The 16,607-nt window shown below is 48.7% G+C and overlaps 1 protein-coding gene across 3 annotated transcripts in view; it reads left to right on the top strand.

Annotated features, from left to right (window-relative positions):
- Positions 1-16,607, top strand: part of MRAS (muscle RAS oncogene homolog) — a 39,153-nt gene that overhangs the window by 19,863 nt on the left and 2,683 nt on the right. For all 3 annotated transcript variants that reach the window (XM_081106157.1, XM_081106156.1, XM_081106158.1), the window contains exons 2-4: positions 4,935-5,145; positions 13,611-13,764; positions 15,026-15,125. In XM_081106157.1, coding sequence (XP_080962283.1) covers positions 4,953-5,145; positions 13,611-13,764; positions 15,026-15,125 — 447 coding nt within the window. In that variant the 5' untranslated portion in view covers positions 4,935-4,952. The remainder of the gene's footprint in view (positions 1-4,934; positions 5,146-13,610; positions 13,765-15,025; positions 15,126-16,607) is intronic.

Below are 16,607 nucleotides of genomic sequence, written 5' to 3'. Positions count from 1 at the left end.
TCCTTTCACGCTGCTGCCGCAGCCCTGGAGCTCAGAGGGAGAGAGTCTGAGGAAGTTTGTGTGTGGGCCCTTTAAGGGGAATGCCTGGAACTCCAGCAGCCTCCGTGTCCCTTGGCCACAATCCCTACTGGTTTTTACAGCCAGAAGCTGTGGGGACTGCTCTTCCCAGCACTGGGACCCTGGGCTGGGGGCGCTGGTGTGGCTCTGGGACCCTTTGCTTCTCCAGGGGGGACCTCTGGAGCCAAGGTAGGCCTCCTGATTTTTACCTGCCCCACGTGGGTGTGGGACCAGCCCATTCCGCGTCCCAGCTCCTCCCACCAGTCTCTGGGTAGCGTCTTCTTTAATTCCCTAGTAGTAGGGCTTCCATCCAGCGAGATATCAAGCAGTTCTGACGGTTGTTCTGTAGTTTAGTTGCAATTCTGATGTGGTTGTGGGAAGATTCAAGGAGCACATTTACCCACACTGCCATCTTGACTCGAAGTCAAGAACCAACATTCTAGAGTGATCTCCAAGGTGCCTTCCAGTTGAATAGGCTGTGCATATAAGCAGTTTGCTCCTTAATCGCCAACCAATTTTTCATCCTGTGGTGACTTTTAAAAAATATTTCTCGCCCTGGCCACTGTGGCTCAGTTGGTAGGAGTGTCGGCCCATACCCCAAAAGATCATGGTTCCATTCCCAGGCAGGACACGTACCTAGGTTGCAGGTTCAATCCCTGACCCTGATTGGGGCCCGTGGAGTAGGCAACGGGTAGATGCTTCTCTCTCACATCAATGTTTCCCTCCCCCTCTCCCTCCCTCCCCCTCTCTGTAAAAATCAATGAACATGTCCTCCGGTAAGGATTTTTTTAAAAAATCTTTCTCTGCACCACGTGAGACCGGCCTGTTTTGTGGAGAGTAGTGCATGCCCTTTGGCGTTTTGCCTCCCCTCCCCATTTACAAAGACATCATTTAGTCAGGGGTTATCTGGGGGAGATTGAAGACTGGAAAAACACGTCCATTAGGAGAAGATCCAGCCAAGAGCCTTTATGAACTGGGGAGTTTTTTGGACCCATTCTCCCACCCTGGCAACCCCTTCTTTTCTTCCTGGGCTCACAACTGCTCCCAGAAAGGTCTTATCAGTGTGATTGGTTCGACTTGGTAGAGGAAGGAAGATAATCCCAACCCCTGGCTGGGAGACTTGCCCCTTAGCCTTCTGCATGGTGAGGCCAGTGCTGTGGACAGTAGGTTGTCCGACGGTTGTTCAGAAATGCCAGGGCTGAGCTTCCAGTTCCTTCAGGGAGCATCTGCTCCATGCTGGTGCTATGCCAGGCTTTGTGCTACAGACAGGGACCAGAGGCAGCCCCTGCCCTTTTGTGCGTAATACAAGCGTAGAAGATTTTAGGTGTGTGGTGACCTCTGTACCAGAACTCCAGGTCTCAAACCCAGGGTAGAGGTGATGCCTCTCAGGGGAGTGCGATTCCCAGGCTCAGGCCTGACCTGTGAAGAGATCTTTGCTCTTTCTGGGGCCACAGGGGTGTGCAGAGGATGCCCTGGGAGAACACAGAGCTGGTCGGGGGAGAGAGGAGAGTGTGAGAGGCTGCAGGTACCGACCACTGGAGGGTCGGTGATGGCAGCCAGTGACAGCCTTGAGTGTCTAGTAAAGGAGCCCGGGCTTGACCCATCAGCTGTGGGCAGCACTAAAGGGTCTTTACCACAAGGGTCCCAGTCTAATTTTGGTGCTAACTGTGCATTCCAGCCCTGTTCCTTTGCGTCTGAGTTGGGATGGAACCCTGAGTTGGCCTCCTGTGGTCTCTCGGGAACTCAACCCCCAAGTGCTGGGCACCGTGAAAGAAGGGCCCCCCTCTGGCAGCGTCCTGCCTGCAGCCTTGCAGGACAAGCAGAGGGTGATTATTAGCAAGTCCCTGGTGAGTCTGTTGTGGGTGGTCTGAGCGCTGACTCACAGGTTCAGTTCATGTTCTCTATCATGTTTACCAGCATATTTTTTTAATCTTGTTTTACTTTGAGAAGGAAATCAAGAGAAACAGTTTTCCTTCCCCATACCTTCCCACCCACTTAGTATTTCTTGTTCATGTTGCTGCCAGCAGAGAGTGGAAGGGAGCTTTAAAAACAGCCTCTTTCACAGACAAACACACGCACCCGGGCCCAGCGTCACCACTCACCCCCGGCCAGGAGGGGCAGTGAGGAGCTGGCTCTCTCCCACCTCTCCCCATCTCCGTCTCCCTCCAAGGCCTCTGTGGCCCCTTGGACCGCCATCTCTGTCATGTGGGAGATAGTTCATTGAAGTCTCAACTTACCCCCATCTTTGTAGGGAGACCACAAGATGCGGGGGCTTAGCTGGCCCTGGCCCCTCCATCCCCCACTCGAAGGAGAGGCAATCACATGTTTTCAAGTGGCTTAAACATTTGATTTTGTTGGAAACATTTTAATATGCTTAAGCTTTTCTAATATACAACTATCATACATGCTTCTTAAAGAAAAGAAGATTGAGAAAGTTCCCTGAAATCTGCATTAGACACAGCCACCTGCCAATCCTCTCTGCCTGGATCTAGGCATGTAGGTTCACAGATGGGTAGCTTTATGGAAGTGCAGTCATAGGTACTTGCTGTTTTGCAGCCTGTTGTTTTTTTTTATACATAATATAAACTTTTTCTAGTTAAGTGAATATCATCCTTTTTAAAAAAAATATGTTTTTATTGACTTCAGAGAGAGAGGAGGAGGAAGGGAGAGGAAGAGAGAAGCATTGTTGGGAGAGAACATCACTTGGCTGCCTCCTGCACACCTCCCCCGCTGGGGATTGAGCCTGCAACCCTGGCTTGTGCCCTGACCAGGCACTGGCCCAGTGACCTCTCAGTACTTGGGGTGACGCTCAACCAACTTAGCCACATCGGCCAGGGCTGAATACCATCTTCTTTTAATGGCCGCATAGTGTTCCATTGTGTGGGTAACTTTTTCTTTAGCCGACCCCTCCCAACATTTAAGTTCTTTTCATTTCTTTCCTGACTCTTAACAGATTGTACACTTGTCTGCATATCTCCTTAGAATTAGTTTTCACATGTTGGTACAGCTACAAGAGAGGGCATGTCCATCTGAGATGCTGCTATATTGATGCAAGTGCAGTCTCAGACCAGCGTGGACAGATTTGCACTTTCACCCTTACTTCCCCACACTGCAGGGAAATCCTAAATGTCAACATCAAGCTTCAGTAACTGCAGGAGATTATGCAATGACTCTCGCCTGTAGCCCCATGCAAATCAGTGTGGCCACATAACCCACATTTGTATCTAACACCCTTTCTGTTGAGATCTAGACTTGAGGACTCTTCTGGAGTTGAAAATAACTGTAAAAGCCAGTCCTTTCATCCAATACGTAAGAAACCATCGCTCAAGAGAGGTAGTGGCCTTCCCAGACAGCAGCAATGCACACAGGACACCCAGTTTGGGGCCCTTCCCCTTCCCCCAGGCAACTACCTCCTCACACTCTGCTGTGAGTCCTTAAATTTCCCAGTCACACATACACTGCACCTTCCCCAACTTGCTTGGTACACTGAGGTAGACTCAAGCCTTCTCCCCCCTCAGCTCAGGGCCCGCTGTCATGCTGCCCAGGAATGCCCACCAGGAGGTGGTATTGCATCTCCCTGGCTGGGCCCGCAGTTAGCAGCTTAGGTCCCTGGCAGCAACCCTCAAATTGTTCTTTAGGTGACTCTCCCTCACTCCCAATGGTGCGTAACGTTTGGGCTGTCAACCTCCTGCTACTGGAGACTGTGGGCTTCCATTGTTATAACAGGTCCTGGCATCCCTCCTATTTGAGTGCTCCTTCCATGCTCCCTGCCTGCCTCTCCTTGTCACTTTGTGACACCATTTCCAGAGGCCACTCTACTTCTCTGCTGTTGCCTCTTCACAATCAGGCCTCATCTGTTCAGGCCCAATTAATCTTTTGCATCCTAGCCCCATATTTCCAGCTCCCTCCTAGGCACCTTAATTCAAGGTTTCTCGGTGTTGGCACTTCTGATGCTTTAGGATGGACAATTCTTTGTCATGGTGGGGCGGGGGGGGGGGGCGCGGGGGGGGGGGAGTTGGTGGCGCTGTCCTGTGCATTGTAAGATGTTCAGCAGCATTCCTGGCCTCTGCTGACTAGATGCCAGTAGCACCCACTTGGTTTTGACAACCAAAAATATCTCCAGACATTGCAACATCCCGGGATGGAGGGGAGAATTGCCCCTGGTGGAGAACCGTTGCCTTAGCTGGACTCAACATCATCCAAACAAAACTGAGCCCTGCTCCTCCCCTTCCTTTCCCCCAACTGGAGCGGGTTGACCAGATGCCGTGAGATTCTAGCACGACTCTGTGCATAATAACAGTTAAGCCGGCGGAGGGGAAGGAGGCAGGATCACAGAATTGGGAGAGTTGGAAGAGGCCCCTGAGACCCTGACTGAGCTCAGGTGTGCTACGCTATTGGGGCCTTCTTTCCTTTACGCAAAGATGGTCTCCAATCCTTCCCAACTCTTCATCCAGTGGGTCAGAGTTGATGGGAAAGGTGAACCTCCATGCTGTCCCTGCTCAGACCACAACCTCACGTTTACCTGCACAGGTAGGCACAGGGCAGAGTTTAGTGGTGGGAAAGCTTCTTTGACATGGCTTTTGGCTGTCCTTATTAGAGACCATGTGGCATCTAGTAGTACGGTGTTCCCGAGGCCAGTCCTGGCACAGGGTTGGGGTTCAGTAAATGATTGAATCAATCATTCTAACAGTGACTGTCTCTGGGTGGTGGGATCAGGGGTGACATTTTGATATTCATGTGCTTTTTTTCATTTTCAAAACTTTCTAAAATCGGGAGTGTTTATTACTCCATAAAAAGGCAAGAAAACCCGTGACCATTTCCCCTTAAGTCAGAGAGGAGAAGGTCCCTGCCTCACTCCTCATGTCTTGCTTCCCCAGGTCTGACCCACAGGAAACATGGCAACCAGCGCCGTCCCCAGTGACAACCTCCCCACCTACAAGCTGGTGGTGGTGGGGGATGGGGGCGTGGGCAAGAGTGCCCTCACCATCCAGTTCTTCCAGAAGATCTTTGTGCCTGACTACGACCCCACCATCGAAGACTCCTACCTGAAACACACAGAGATCGACAATCAGTGGGCCATCTTGGATGGTGAGACCTGGCTGGCAGCCCTGCAGGGGACTGGGGGTTAGAGGCAAAGGGTCAGGGAAAGTTGACAGGCTACAGTGGGGCACGATGGTTTTCTTCTGGTTGGCATTAGGGAACAGTTGGTATTATGAGGCAGTTGGTCCAAGGCCATGTATGGTTTCCAGGGTGAATTCTGAACAGCTTTGTGGAAACCAAAATGTGTATTCAACAAAGAGGCAGGGCGAGACTCATGCCAACTCAGTGATGTCATGTTGGTTATTTCTTTGCTGATCAGAAGCTCTGATTAACAGTTACAGATGTCTCTAGCTAATAAAAAAGTGGAAAATCAATTTCTCAGTTAAACACAGTTTAGTGGGTAAATGTCCTTTGGAGGGGAAAAACTTGCATCTGACATTGTGTTGCTAGTTGAGCCTAAATTGGTCTAGATTAGCAGTTCCCAAAGTGTGGTAGCCAGGCCTGCAGCAGCAGCGTCACCAGGAAACTTGTCAAAACTGAAATCCCCCAAGTCCTACTGATTCAGGAATTCTGAGCATGAGGCCCAGCAGTCTGTGCCTTAACAAGCGCTCCAGGTAATGCTCAATTCAGAGAGCCACTGTTCTAGATTCCCCCGATTGTGACTTCATTCTCCGAGTCTCTCCCTTAAACAAAGGGACTGTCATTGTAGGAGGGGAGCTTTGAAAACCACTGGGATCTAAGTCCTCTGCCAGATGTGCGATCTGCAAATACATTCTCCCAGCCTGTGGCTTGTTTTTCATTCTCTTAACAGTGTCTGTCAAAGACCAGATTGTTAAAATGTCCCGAAGTTCCATTTATTAGTTTGTTCTTTTATGGACCGTGCTTTTGATGTTCTAAGAAGTCGTCATCTAACCCAAGGTCACAAAAGTTTTTCCCATTATTTTCTTCTAGAAGGTTCACGGTTTTAGGTTTATCATCTCCCCTGAGTTAACATTTGTGTATGGTACGAAGCATGGAGCAAAGCTCGTTTTTTGTATATGAGTAGGCAATGGCTCCAGCACTGTTTGTTGAAAGACTGTCCTTTCCGGACTGAATTGTCTCTTGTGCCTGTGGTGAGAATTGTTTATCTGTTTTATGTCTTTAATCTGTATGTCTGTTTTAAAACCAGTACCACACTGTCTTGAACACTGTAGCTTGAACATAATGCGTCTTGATGTCAGGTACTGTTAAATCTCCAACTTCGTTCTTTTTCAAAATTGTTTTGGCTAGTCTAGGACCTTTGCATTTCCATATGAATTTTAGAGTCAGTTAAATTCTAAAACTCTAGATTTTGATTGGGATTGTATTGAATATATAGATCAAGTTGGGAGAATTAACATCATAACAATGTTGAATTCCCAGCCCATGAGCACAGAATCCTCTCCATTTATTTAAGTCTTTAAGTCTCTCGTTAGTTGTTTTGTAGTTTTGAGTGCCTGGGTCTTTTACATATTTTGTCAGATTTATACAACATCTGTGTTATAAATGATATTTGGGTTTTTTTAATTTTAGTTTTCAATAATTTGTTGCTAGTATATAGAAATACTATAGAACTTTGTATATTAATCTGGTAACCTGCAACCTTGTTAAATTCACTTATTCTAGGTTTTTTGTTGTTGTTGTTGTTTTGTATTCCATTGGATTTTCTGCATAGATGATCATGTCTATGAGTAGAGATAGTTTTACTTCTTTCCAATCTGGCTGGCTTTTATTTCTTTTTTCTTGCCTATTTCACTGACTAAAGACATGCTTGTCTTGCTCTTGATCTTAAAGAGAAAGCGTTCGCTCTCTGCATTAAGTTTGACGTTAGCTGTAGGTTTTTAATAGATGCCCTTTATCAGGTTGAGGAAGTTCTTTCCTATTCCTGGTTTGCTGAGAGTTTTTATCGGGAGTGGATGTTGGATTTCATCAAATGTTTTTTTCTGTGTCTACTGAGACAATCATGATTTTTCTTTTTTAGTTTGTTAACATGACAAATTAACATTGGTTTTTCTAACATTGAACCGACATTGCATCCCTGGGATAAACTTTACTTGGTCATGATGAATTGTCTTTTTATATATTCTTGGCTTTGATTTGCTAAATTTTGGTTAGAATTTTTGCATCTATGTTCTTGAGAGATCTTGGTCTGTAGGTTTCTTGTAATGTTGAATAATGTTGAATTTATCGAGTGAATGGGGAAGCATGCCCTCTTCAATTTTCTGGAAGAGTCTGAATAAAATTGATATTATTTAATGTTTAGTAGAATTCACCTAAGAAGACATCTGGGCCTGAGGTTTTCTTTTTATGAAGATTTTAAACTACAAATTCAATTTTTTAATAGGGCTATTTAGGTAATCTTTTTTTTTTTTTCAGTGAGCTTTGGTAGTTTGTGTCTCAAAATTTTTTAGTTCATCAAAGTTATCGAACTTATTGGCATAAGGTTGTTCATAATATTCTTTTATTGTCCTTTTAGTATCTGTAGAATCTCTAGTGTTGTTATCTCTCTCATTCCTGATATTGGTAGTTTGCATCTTTTCTTTTTTTTTTCCTGATCATGCTGGCTAGAGATATGTCAATATCATTGATTTTCTCAAAGAACCATTTTTTTAGTCCATTGATTTTTCCCATTTGGCTTCACTGATTTCCACTCTCATCTGTATTATTTCTTTTTGTCTGCCTACTTTGGATTTCATTTGCTCTCTTTTTCTAATTTCTTAAAATAGGAGCTGATGTCATAGATTTGAACATTTGTTTTTTCCGTAGGTATTCATTTGGTGCTATAAATCTCCCCTAACTACGCGTTTAGCTGCATCCCACAAAATTTAATAAGTTATGCTTTTCTTTTCATTCAGTTCAATACTTTCTAATTTCCCCTTTGATTTCTTCATTGACCCATTGGCTACTTAGAAATATATTATTTAGTTCTCAAGTATTTAGGAATTTTCCAGAGATCTTTCTGTCATTGGTTTCTGTTTTAATTTCATTGTGTCAGAGAATAAACAGTATATCAGTTGAATTCTTTAAAACATATTGAGGTTTGTTTATGGCCCAGGATATGGTCTGTCTTGGTAAATGTTCCATGTGCACATGAAAAGAACACATCTTCTGCTGTTATTGGATGAAGTATTCTATCAGTGTCAATTAGATCAAGTTGGTTGATGGTGTTGTCAAAGTTTTCTATATCCTTATTGGTTTTCTGTCAATTTGTGCTGTCAATTATTGAAAGAGGGATGTTGAATTTCAGAGGGCAATTGTGAATTTGCCTATTTTTCCTATTAGTTTCTGCTGCATGTATTTGGACACTCTATTATTAAGTGCATAGGTGTTTGAGACTGACACATCCTCCGATGAACTGACCCTTTTATTATTGTAAAATGACTTTCTTTTAACTCTGGGTCCTCCTCCCTGCACTGTGGCCTGGAAATTCTCTCAAGGCAGTAAGCTGGCATTCATAGGTGCCCTCCCTCTCTTCTATCTCTTCTCTCAAGGTCACCACCCTTTGTTGCCTGATGTCCAGTGTCTTGAAAACCATTGTTTTATATATTTTTGTCTGTGTTTTTTTCTCTTTTTTTCTTTTGGTTGTTTGAGGTGAGAAGGTAAATCTTGTCCCTATTACTCCATCTTGGCCAGAACCAACACACAACTTTGTGTGTACTAAAAATCACTGAATTTTACATTGAAATTTTAAGTGAAAAACATTTTTTTAAATTAAATCTTTATTGTTCAGATTATTACAGTTGTTCCTCTTTTTTCCCCCCATAGCTCCCCTCCACCTGGTTCCCACCCCACCCACTGCCCTTACCCCCCACCCCTACTGTCCTCATCCATAGGTGTATGATTTTTGTTTAGTCTCTTCCCGCACCCCCCACACCCCTCCCCCCCACCCCCAGAATAGTCAGTCCACTCCCTTTCTATGCCCCTGATTCTATTATATTTTAAAGGATGAATATTATGCTATTGAATCGTATCTGAATTTTACAAAACATCATCCCTCATCAGCCTGTCTGCAGCCCTGGAACACTGGACAATTCCATCAGGTGCCTGATGGTACCACACATGTTCCCACCTCAGCGACTTCGCATTTGGTGTTCTCTCTGCTCAGAACACTCTTGCTGCAGAAATGCATTGTTACTTTACTTAGGTCTCTGCTCAAATGTCACTTCGGTACCCACCCTGCCCCTGTCATTTCTGTCCCTTGCCCGACTCTTTTTTCTTATGCTACCTTTTACAATTGAGCATATATTTAATACATTTATTTATTTGTTTCAGTTTTTATCATTCCCCAGTAAAATGTAAAATTATGGAAGCAGGGAATTTATTTTATCTACTGTTATATCCTCAGCATTTAGAATACTGCTTGGCTCCTAGTAAATCCTCAGGAAATGTGGAGTGAATGAATGAATGAATGCATGCATGAATTCTAAACAATATATGTACAGTCACAGGCTTGATGTGCTAGCTGTATTATTTCTAACACACAGTAAAATAAATATATCTAACTGAAAATAATCTCTATTAAAATCAAAAACATTTAGGAACTTTCTACAATTATCTCATACATCACCCATTCGAGTATATACTTTGGGACATACTGAATTAAAGGCATATAAACAGGTTTCTGTACCACAGGACTCAAAGGAGACCACGCCATGGGGGTGCTAAGCCTGGGATGCCTTCCAAGTGCTCTGAGCTCTGGGGTTTCTCTTCTTCCAAACTCAGAAAGAGCAAAAGCGAAAGCATGAGGAGGAGGCAGAGGCGGAGGCGATGGAGAAGGGACTTGCGCAGGGTCAGACCTAGCTAGAGGCAGAGCTGGGCCTAGGGGCTCTTGACTCTGCCATGCACCCCCCGCTCTACCCCCCCCCATCTTGTTGTGCTGCCTCCTCAGCTGGCCCAAGTCTCGGGCCTGCAGGGTAGGATGTTGATCAAACTCTCTGCCCACTGACAATAAGGGCAGGTATTTCTGGGCCTTTGCACTCATATGGCCGCCAGGCCCACCTCTGCCCAGCCGGCCTCTGGAACCTTGAATCTTTCTTCCACCGACAGAAAACAGCAGTGGGCCCAGAGTCTCAGACACCCATCCACCTTGGGTCCAGCTCTGCGGCCGCTCTGTCCGCATATCCACAGGGGGGCTCGGTCTTTGCAAAGAGCAAAAGCCCTGGCTCTTCTGCACCCTCGGAAGCTGGGATGCTTCCACCCTGGCTCCTGCCCAAACCTCAGACACAAGTGCTGGTGTCTTCTCGGAGGGGCCTGGAGCTGGCTTTTCCCCCCAGACACTCGAATCCACATTCTTTCTGGGGAGAGAAAGGGGAGGAGGACAGTGGAGAGCCAAAGGAACACTCCTTGGGAGCTTTTTCTGAGCGAGGGGTTTACGTGTGGCTGCTGTGCTCGGCAGCCCTCAGGCCCACTCAGAATAGACACTTCTCCGTGGCTCCAGCTGAGAGGGGTGCAGGCAGGGCTGGCCGGTCCTTCCACCCAGCCTCCCCTTTCTTGCTGCCAGTGATGTGGGACGACTGCTCCTCTTTGCTGCTGTCCTCAGATGATGAGCCCAGCCCCGCAGGGCCCTGCCTCACCCCTGATCCTGGTTCCGTCAGCCATCACTGCTTGATTGCTTCCAGGAACGTGGCGCTCACTGATCTCCAAGGTGCCTGGGCAGTGCTTGCTGGTAAAGAGCCCCTCCTTACATTGCGGCCAGATCTGCCTCCCAAGCCCTCTTTCCCTGCTGCTCCTTCTGCCCTCACAGCAACGTTAGCAGTTACCGCTGACCACTCTTTTCCTGAAGGCCAGACCCAGTGCAGAGGGCTCACAGATATTACTTACTTCATCCTTGTAACAGTCCTGCTAAGCTGGAGTGAACACTCTGCACGTGAGCACAGCTGCTCTCCAGCCAACCTGCTCCGGCACTACTGTCCCAGCTGATGAAATGGGGAAATACTTCCGAGCCATGGAACGTTGCTGCTGCCGCCTCTGCTACCCTGTGCGTCCCCCCTCCCCCACCTAGTGCCCGTCCAGCAGCCCTCTGATTGGGTGCCTCTGCCCAGGTCCTTCCTCCACCTCCTCAGAGGCCTCCCTGCCTCCGTGGCTGTCCCTCTTTGGCTACCAATCTCTGACTATATCTCTCCCTTCTCTGAACCTTCAGTAGCTCCCCAGTGCCCAGAGAGTTCAAGTACATTCGTTTAGGACCCGAGGACCTCAGCCTGTGGTCTCCCTGTCTCCTCTTTCTACCTCCTGTTCCCCCCCCAAACCTTTTACCCTGCCCCCCAGCCTCCTCACTGCTCTCCCTTTTCCAGCCCCCAGGCCCTTGCTCAGGCTGTTTCTCTGCCTGGAAGACTGTTCCCCAGCCCCATCCTTTCATGTCAAAGTCTGTTCATCCTTCAAGGGCAGGATTAAGTGTCCCTCACTTTTATTCTTCCTTCAAGGACAGGATTAAATGTCTCCTCTTGCTGAAACCTTTCATAATCCTTCTAAGCTGAAGAGACCGACCCACTCCCCCGCCCCCCCCCCCCCCCCCGCCCCAGATCGCCCATAGCATGTCTCACTTTCTGTTTCATATTCTGATTTTCCTTCAGTCTGACTGGACTGTTAAGGAGTTTGATAGCCAGATGCATGTTAGCCTTTAATCACCCGAAGGACCGCGCAGAACGGTGGGCACAGAGTAGGTACTTAGCAAACAATTGACGAATGGATGGCTGATACACCTTAGGGTGCCACAGGCAGGCTGCTTCTCTCCCCGACAGTGGGCGGGCCTGGCAGTCACCACACCCATGTGCTGTCCCCGTCCAGTGTGTCAGGATTATGCTGGGCTCTTACACTGAGTGAGGAAGGTCCTCTATTTCCCGTGCTCCGGAACGATTGGTAGGTTACAAGAATAGCTTTGTGCCATTCGTGGGGTAAGATTTTATCTCATCAACTTCATCACTGATTATTGGCCTACTCAGGTTTAATATATTTTCTAGAACCAATTTTGCTCATTTATACTTTCTTAAATCATCCATTTCATTGAGAATTGAAAATTGATTGCTATAAAACTGCATATAGTTTTCTTTCATAATTAAATATATATCTCTACTCATAGTCATAGGCCTTTTCTCATTCCAAATGCTTATTTGTCTTCTCATTTTTTTCTCTGATAAGAATTGGTAAAGGTTTTTGGTATTTTTTTTTTAATTGGTCATTTCAAAGAATCAGCTTTTAATTTATTGATATCAATACTTTTTCCTTTCTCCCATTCTCTAAATTTCTACGTTTAGTTTGTTTTATTTATTTTCCTTCTCTAGCCTCTTGATTTGAATGCTTACTTAATTTTCAGTCTGGTTTTCAAAAGTGCATTGCAAGCTGCCTTTTTCTCTGCGTGTCACTTCGCCTCACGCCAGAGGTTTTATTACTGTTTATTGTTGTTCAGGTCTAAATAGTTTGTAACTTCTGATTTGCTTTTCCCTCTAACTGGAGAGTTAGAGAGCGGCATAGCTTTTTAAACTTTCAAGTGGCTAGATTCTTTTATACCCATGTTCCTGTTGACTTATGATCTTATTGTATTGTAGGCAAAAGATGGCTCACATGATTTCTGATTTCTGGAATTGGTTGAAATTTTTATTTATAGTCTAACATATGGCTAATTTTGGTGATGATTTCATGTGTATTTGAAATACTTATTTCTTGTTTGAGTGTAAAGTGTGTTCTCTCTGTCTCTCGTCCATTTCTAAGGGAAGCTCATTCAATTCTCCCACAATGATTATGGAATTTGTCAATTTCTGCATTTAAAAATCCAGATATGGCAACATTAAATGTCCGTGACTTCTGTTCCTCCTTCAAGGACAGGATTAAATGTCTCCTCTTAGATTTGTGACTTGGGCAGTGAGAGGGGATGGTTGGGGGGAACCCTTTACTGAGATGGTTCTCCCAGCTCCCCCCACCAGCACCCCTCTAACATCCTCATCCTAGGAGGCAAATGGCCCTGGCTCTCGAGGGACCACTCCTTCCCCTGGGCCCTCCTGGTATCTGTCTACACGGCTGAGGAGCCTCCTAACCCAGGTGGCCCGTCGGGCTCTCCCTGGGCACATCCACAAACAAGCTAGATGCCCCCCCCAACCCCGGGGACTGCCAGCAGGTGCACTGTTTCCACTTACAGAGGAGGAAAGGAGCTGAGTCAGATGACTCCCCAAGAACCCCTGTGGGAGGGCGCAGAGGGGAGCCATGTCTGGGCCAGAGGGACTTGGAAGCCCAGCTGATCACAGGCCTTTCTGTAGACCAAGAACCAAGGCCCGGGGAGCACCATGGGTTGGGATCTGTGGGGCCATAAGCAAGTCAATTACAGCCTCACACTGAGGTGTCTGAGGCCCTGCCGGGACCCCCACAGCCCAGCCCAGGGGCCTGTGTGGCTCTCGTGGGGACAGTTTGGATCGAGCCACTGAGGGGGCAGCAGCAGCGTGGGGTCTGCAGGCTGCGGGGGCCCCCGCGGGACTGGTGACAACCCTGACTGGCCCATCCCGCCCCAGTTCTGGACACGGCCGGGCAGGAGGAGTTCAGTGCCATGCGGGAGCAGTACATGCGCACGGGGGACGGCTTCCTCATCGTCTTCTCGGTCACGGACAAGGCCAGCTTCGAGCACGTGGACCGCTTCCACCAGCTCATCCTGCGCGTCAAGGACAGGTGGGCACGGCGGGCGGGCTCCCCGCTCCTGGCTCCCAGCAGCCTCTGTCTTCCTGTCTGTCTGTCTGTCTGTCTGTCTGAATCCCTCTCTGATTTTCAGGTGAAAGCTGAGGCACGAGGGGCAGAGCTAAATTCAGACCTTGTTCCCTCCGACTCCTCCCCTGGTTCTTTCTATGGGGTCAAACTGTTCCAATTTAATAGATGTTTTATTACAAAGAAAAGTGAATTTTTTCTCCGGATTACATTGTAATTGGTTAAATTGCATTTGAATGCGAGCCCCCCAATTAAAGGCTTTTTTTTTTCCTTAGCTTATATGGAGTAGTTAAATAAGTTGTAGTCTGTTTTAAGCCTGATTGTTTTTTTCCAGTTAATTGCATCTTAAAGAGGCAATGGAAAGAAAGTAAAAGGGCAAACTTTGAGCAAATCTCAGTAAATTCCCAAAATTCAGTTAACACCTATTCCAAAGGCAAAATATTAATAACTTTACAAGGTAAAGGAATACACAGTTCTCTCTCTCTCTCTCTCTCTCTCACACACACACACACACACACACACACACACACACACATTCACACACAAACCTCTAAGAGAGAAATGTGGGTTAAAACCCTGACCATAGCAATCTCAAAAGAGAAAACATAAATGACTCGGATGTGGGTAAATACTCAACCTTCTAGCTGTTAAAGAGGTGCAAGGAAATATGATTAAGTTCCATTTCCACCCGTCCGATTATGATTTTCTTAGTAGAAATAGCCGGCGCTGACAGCTGCTGTGAGCGGGCATTTACTCACTGTGGACCGCGTTGGGCCACATGTGTCAGTGGGAGTCTCTAAGGCAGACATGCCCTTGACCCCGCCTCCTCCTGGGAGCCATCCCGATTCTGCAGCCGCCATTCATTGAGTGCCAACTGCACGGCACAGCGTGGCCCTGGCGCTCCTCACGGGTCACTGCCCACGGCCACGGCAGCCGGCACGGTGGGTGCATCTGGGGGGCCGGAGGTGGAAGGAAGCAGGTCTGGGAACCCCGCCCCTGGCCCAGGGGGCCCTCCATGTCCTCACTTAGTGCTGAGCCAGGGGGTTCCCTGGAGGGCCCCTCGCTCACCTTGGAACAGGCCTAAGCCTCCAAACCAGGGCAGGCAGCACCCCCGGGCCCCTGTCCCTTCCCGGAGGTCTGTGGGCTGTGTGAGGCCTGAGGTGTGGCTACGCTGACTTCAGGGGGTGGGGACGGCGAGACCTCAAAGCTGCTCTTCCTTGTTTCCCAGGGAGTCGTTCCCGATGATCCTCGTGGCCAACAAGGTCGACTTGATGCATTTGAGGAAAATCACCAGGGAGCAAGGAAAAGAAATGGCGACCAAACACAACGTAAGTTGCGTGTGCGTGTGCGTGTGCGTGTGCGTGTGCGTGTGCGTGTGTGTGCGTGTGCGCGTGCGCGCGTGCGTGCGCGTGCGCGTGCGTGCGTGTGCATGTGCGTGTGTGCGCGTGTGCGTGCGTGTGTGTGCGTGTGCGTGTGTGCGTGCGTGTGTGCGTGTGCGTGCGTGTGCGCGTGTGTGCATGTGTGTGTGCATGTGTGCGTGTGCGTGCGTGCGCGTGCGTGCGCGTGCGTGTGCGTGCGTGTGCGTGCGTGTGCGTGTGTGTGCGTGTGCGTGTGTGTGCGTGCGCGTGTGCGTGTGTGCGTGTGTGTGCGTGTGTGTGTGTGCGTGCGTGTGCGTGTGCGCGCGTGCGTGTGTGCGTGTGCGTGTGCATGTGCGTGTGTGCGCGTGTGTGTGTGCTGGGGGTGCCAGGGGATGTGTAAACGTCACTCCTGCCGTCCTGGTCTGTGTGGATGGAAGGTGAGCCTCGCTGGTAGTGGGCTGGGTTCCACGGGGAAGCTTGGCGGGCACATGCGAGGGTGGGATATTTTGTGAAACAGAACAAGGGCCAGAGAGAAAGCACCCTCGTGTCAGTCATTAGAGGCCCCCATGTGGGGCGCAGGTGCCTTCGCAGTGGGCTGCAAGCTGCGGGCACAAGCACCTCCCGGGCCTGACTCAGCAGAGCATTGCTGGGCGGTGCCGAGGGCAGGCTCTGCCCCTGTCTCGGGCCGGTTGCCTGATGACGCTCAGACTCCTCGGGTCAGCTGCCAGGCGCTGTGCTGGGGCAGCCTCACAGCCACACACTGAGGTGGATTCGATGATCTCCCGCTCTCAGGGACTCACCCTGAGGTCCGCCCAGGCCACAGTGTCAGCAGACATGCTATGCGTGTTTAGTCCGCGGTGACACCCCATTTGCCGGCTGGGTGGTGCTGGGTGGGACCACTGGACTCTTCCCACCTCTCCCTGCATCGGCACAGCCCCTGCCCTGGCCTCATTGGCCAGGCACGTAGAAGTCTGCCCTGACTGCCTGGAGGTCTGCAAGGCTGCCCGGGCCCTCTGCCCCGGGGGCCCAGCTCTGTGAGCAGAGGAAGGGGACTCACTGCGAGGTCATTCTGCTTGTCTCTGCCTTCTGCATTCATGCTCATATTCATTCAGCACCCCTAGGCCGGGAAACACAAGTCCTTTCCTTCTGGTGACAGCAGACAAACAGACACAGCAGGTTCGAGTGGGTCAGAAGGTGGCATGTGCTGGGGAAAAAGTAAATCGGGGAAGAGGGTTGGGACTGTGGGGTGCAGTGGGTGCTTTTCCAAATAGGTGGCAGGGAAGGCCTTGCTGGGAGGGTGCATGTCAGCCAGGACTTACAGGAGGCGAGGGACTGAGCCCTGCGGGTGTCAGGAAAGAGGTTCCAGCAGAGGAGTCATCGGCGCAGAGGCTCTGAGGCGGGAGTTTGAGGAACAGGAGGGACAGCAGGAGGCCTGTGTGGCTGGAGCAGGAG

Source organism: Myotis nattereri, assembly GCF_964212035.1.
Source record: "Myotis nattereri genome assembly, chromosome: 14".
NCBI classification, from domain to species: Eukaryota; Metazoa; Chordata; class Mammalia; order Chiroptera; family Vespertilionidae; genus Myotis; species Myotis nattereri.
This window is presented reverse-complemented; position numbering and strand designations above follow the sequence as displayed.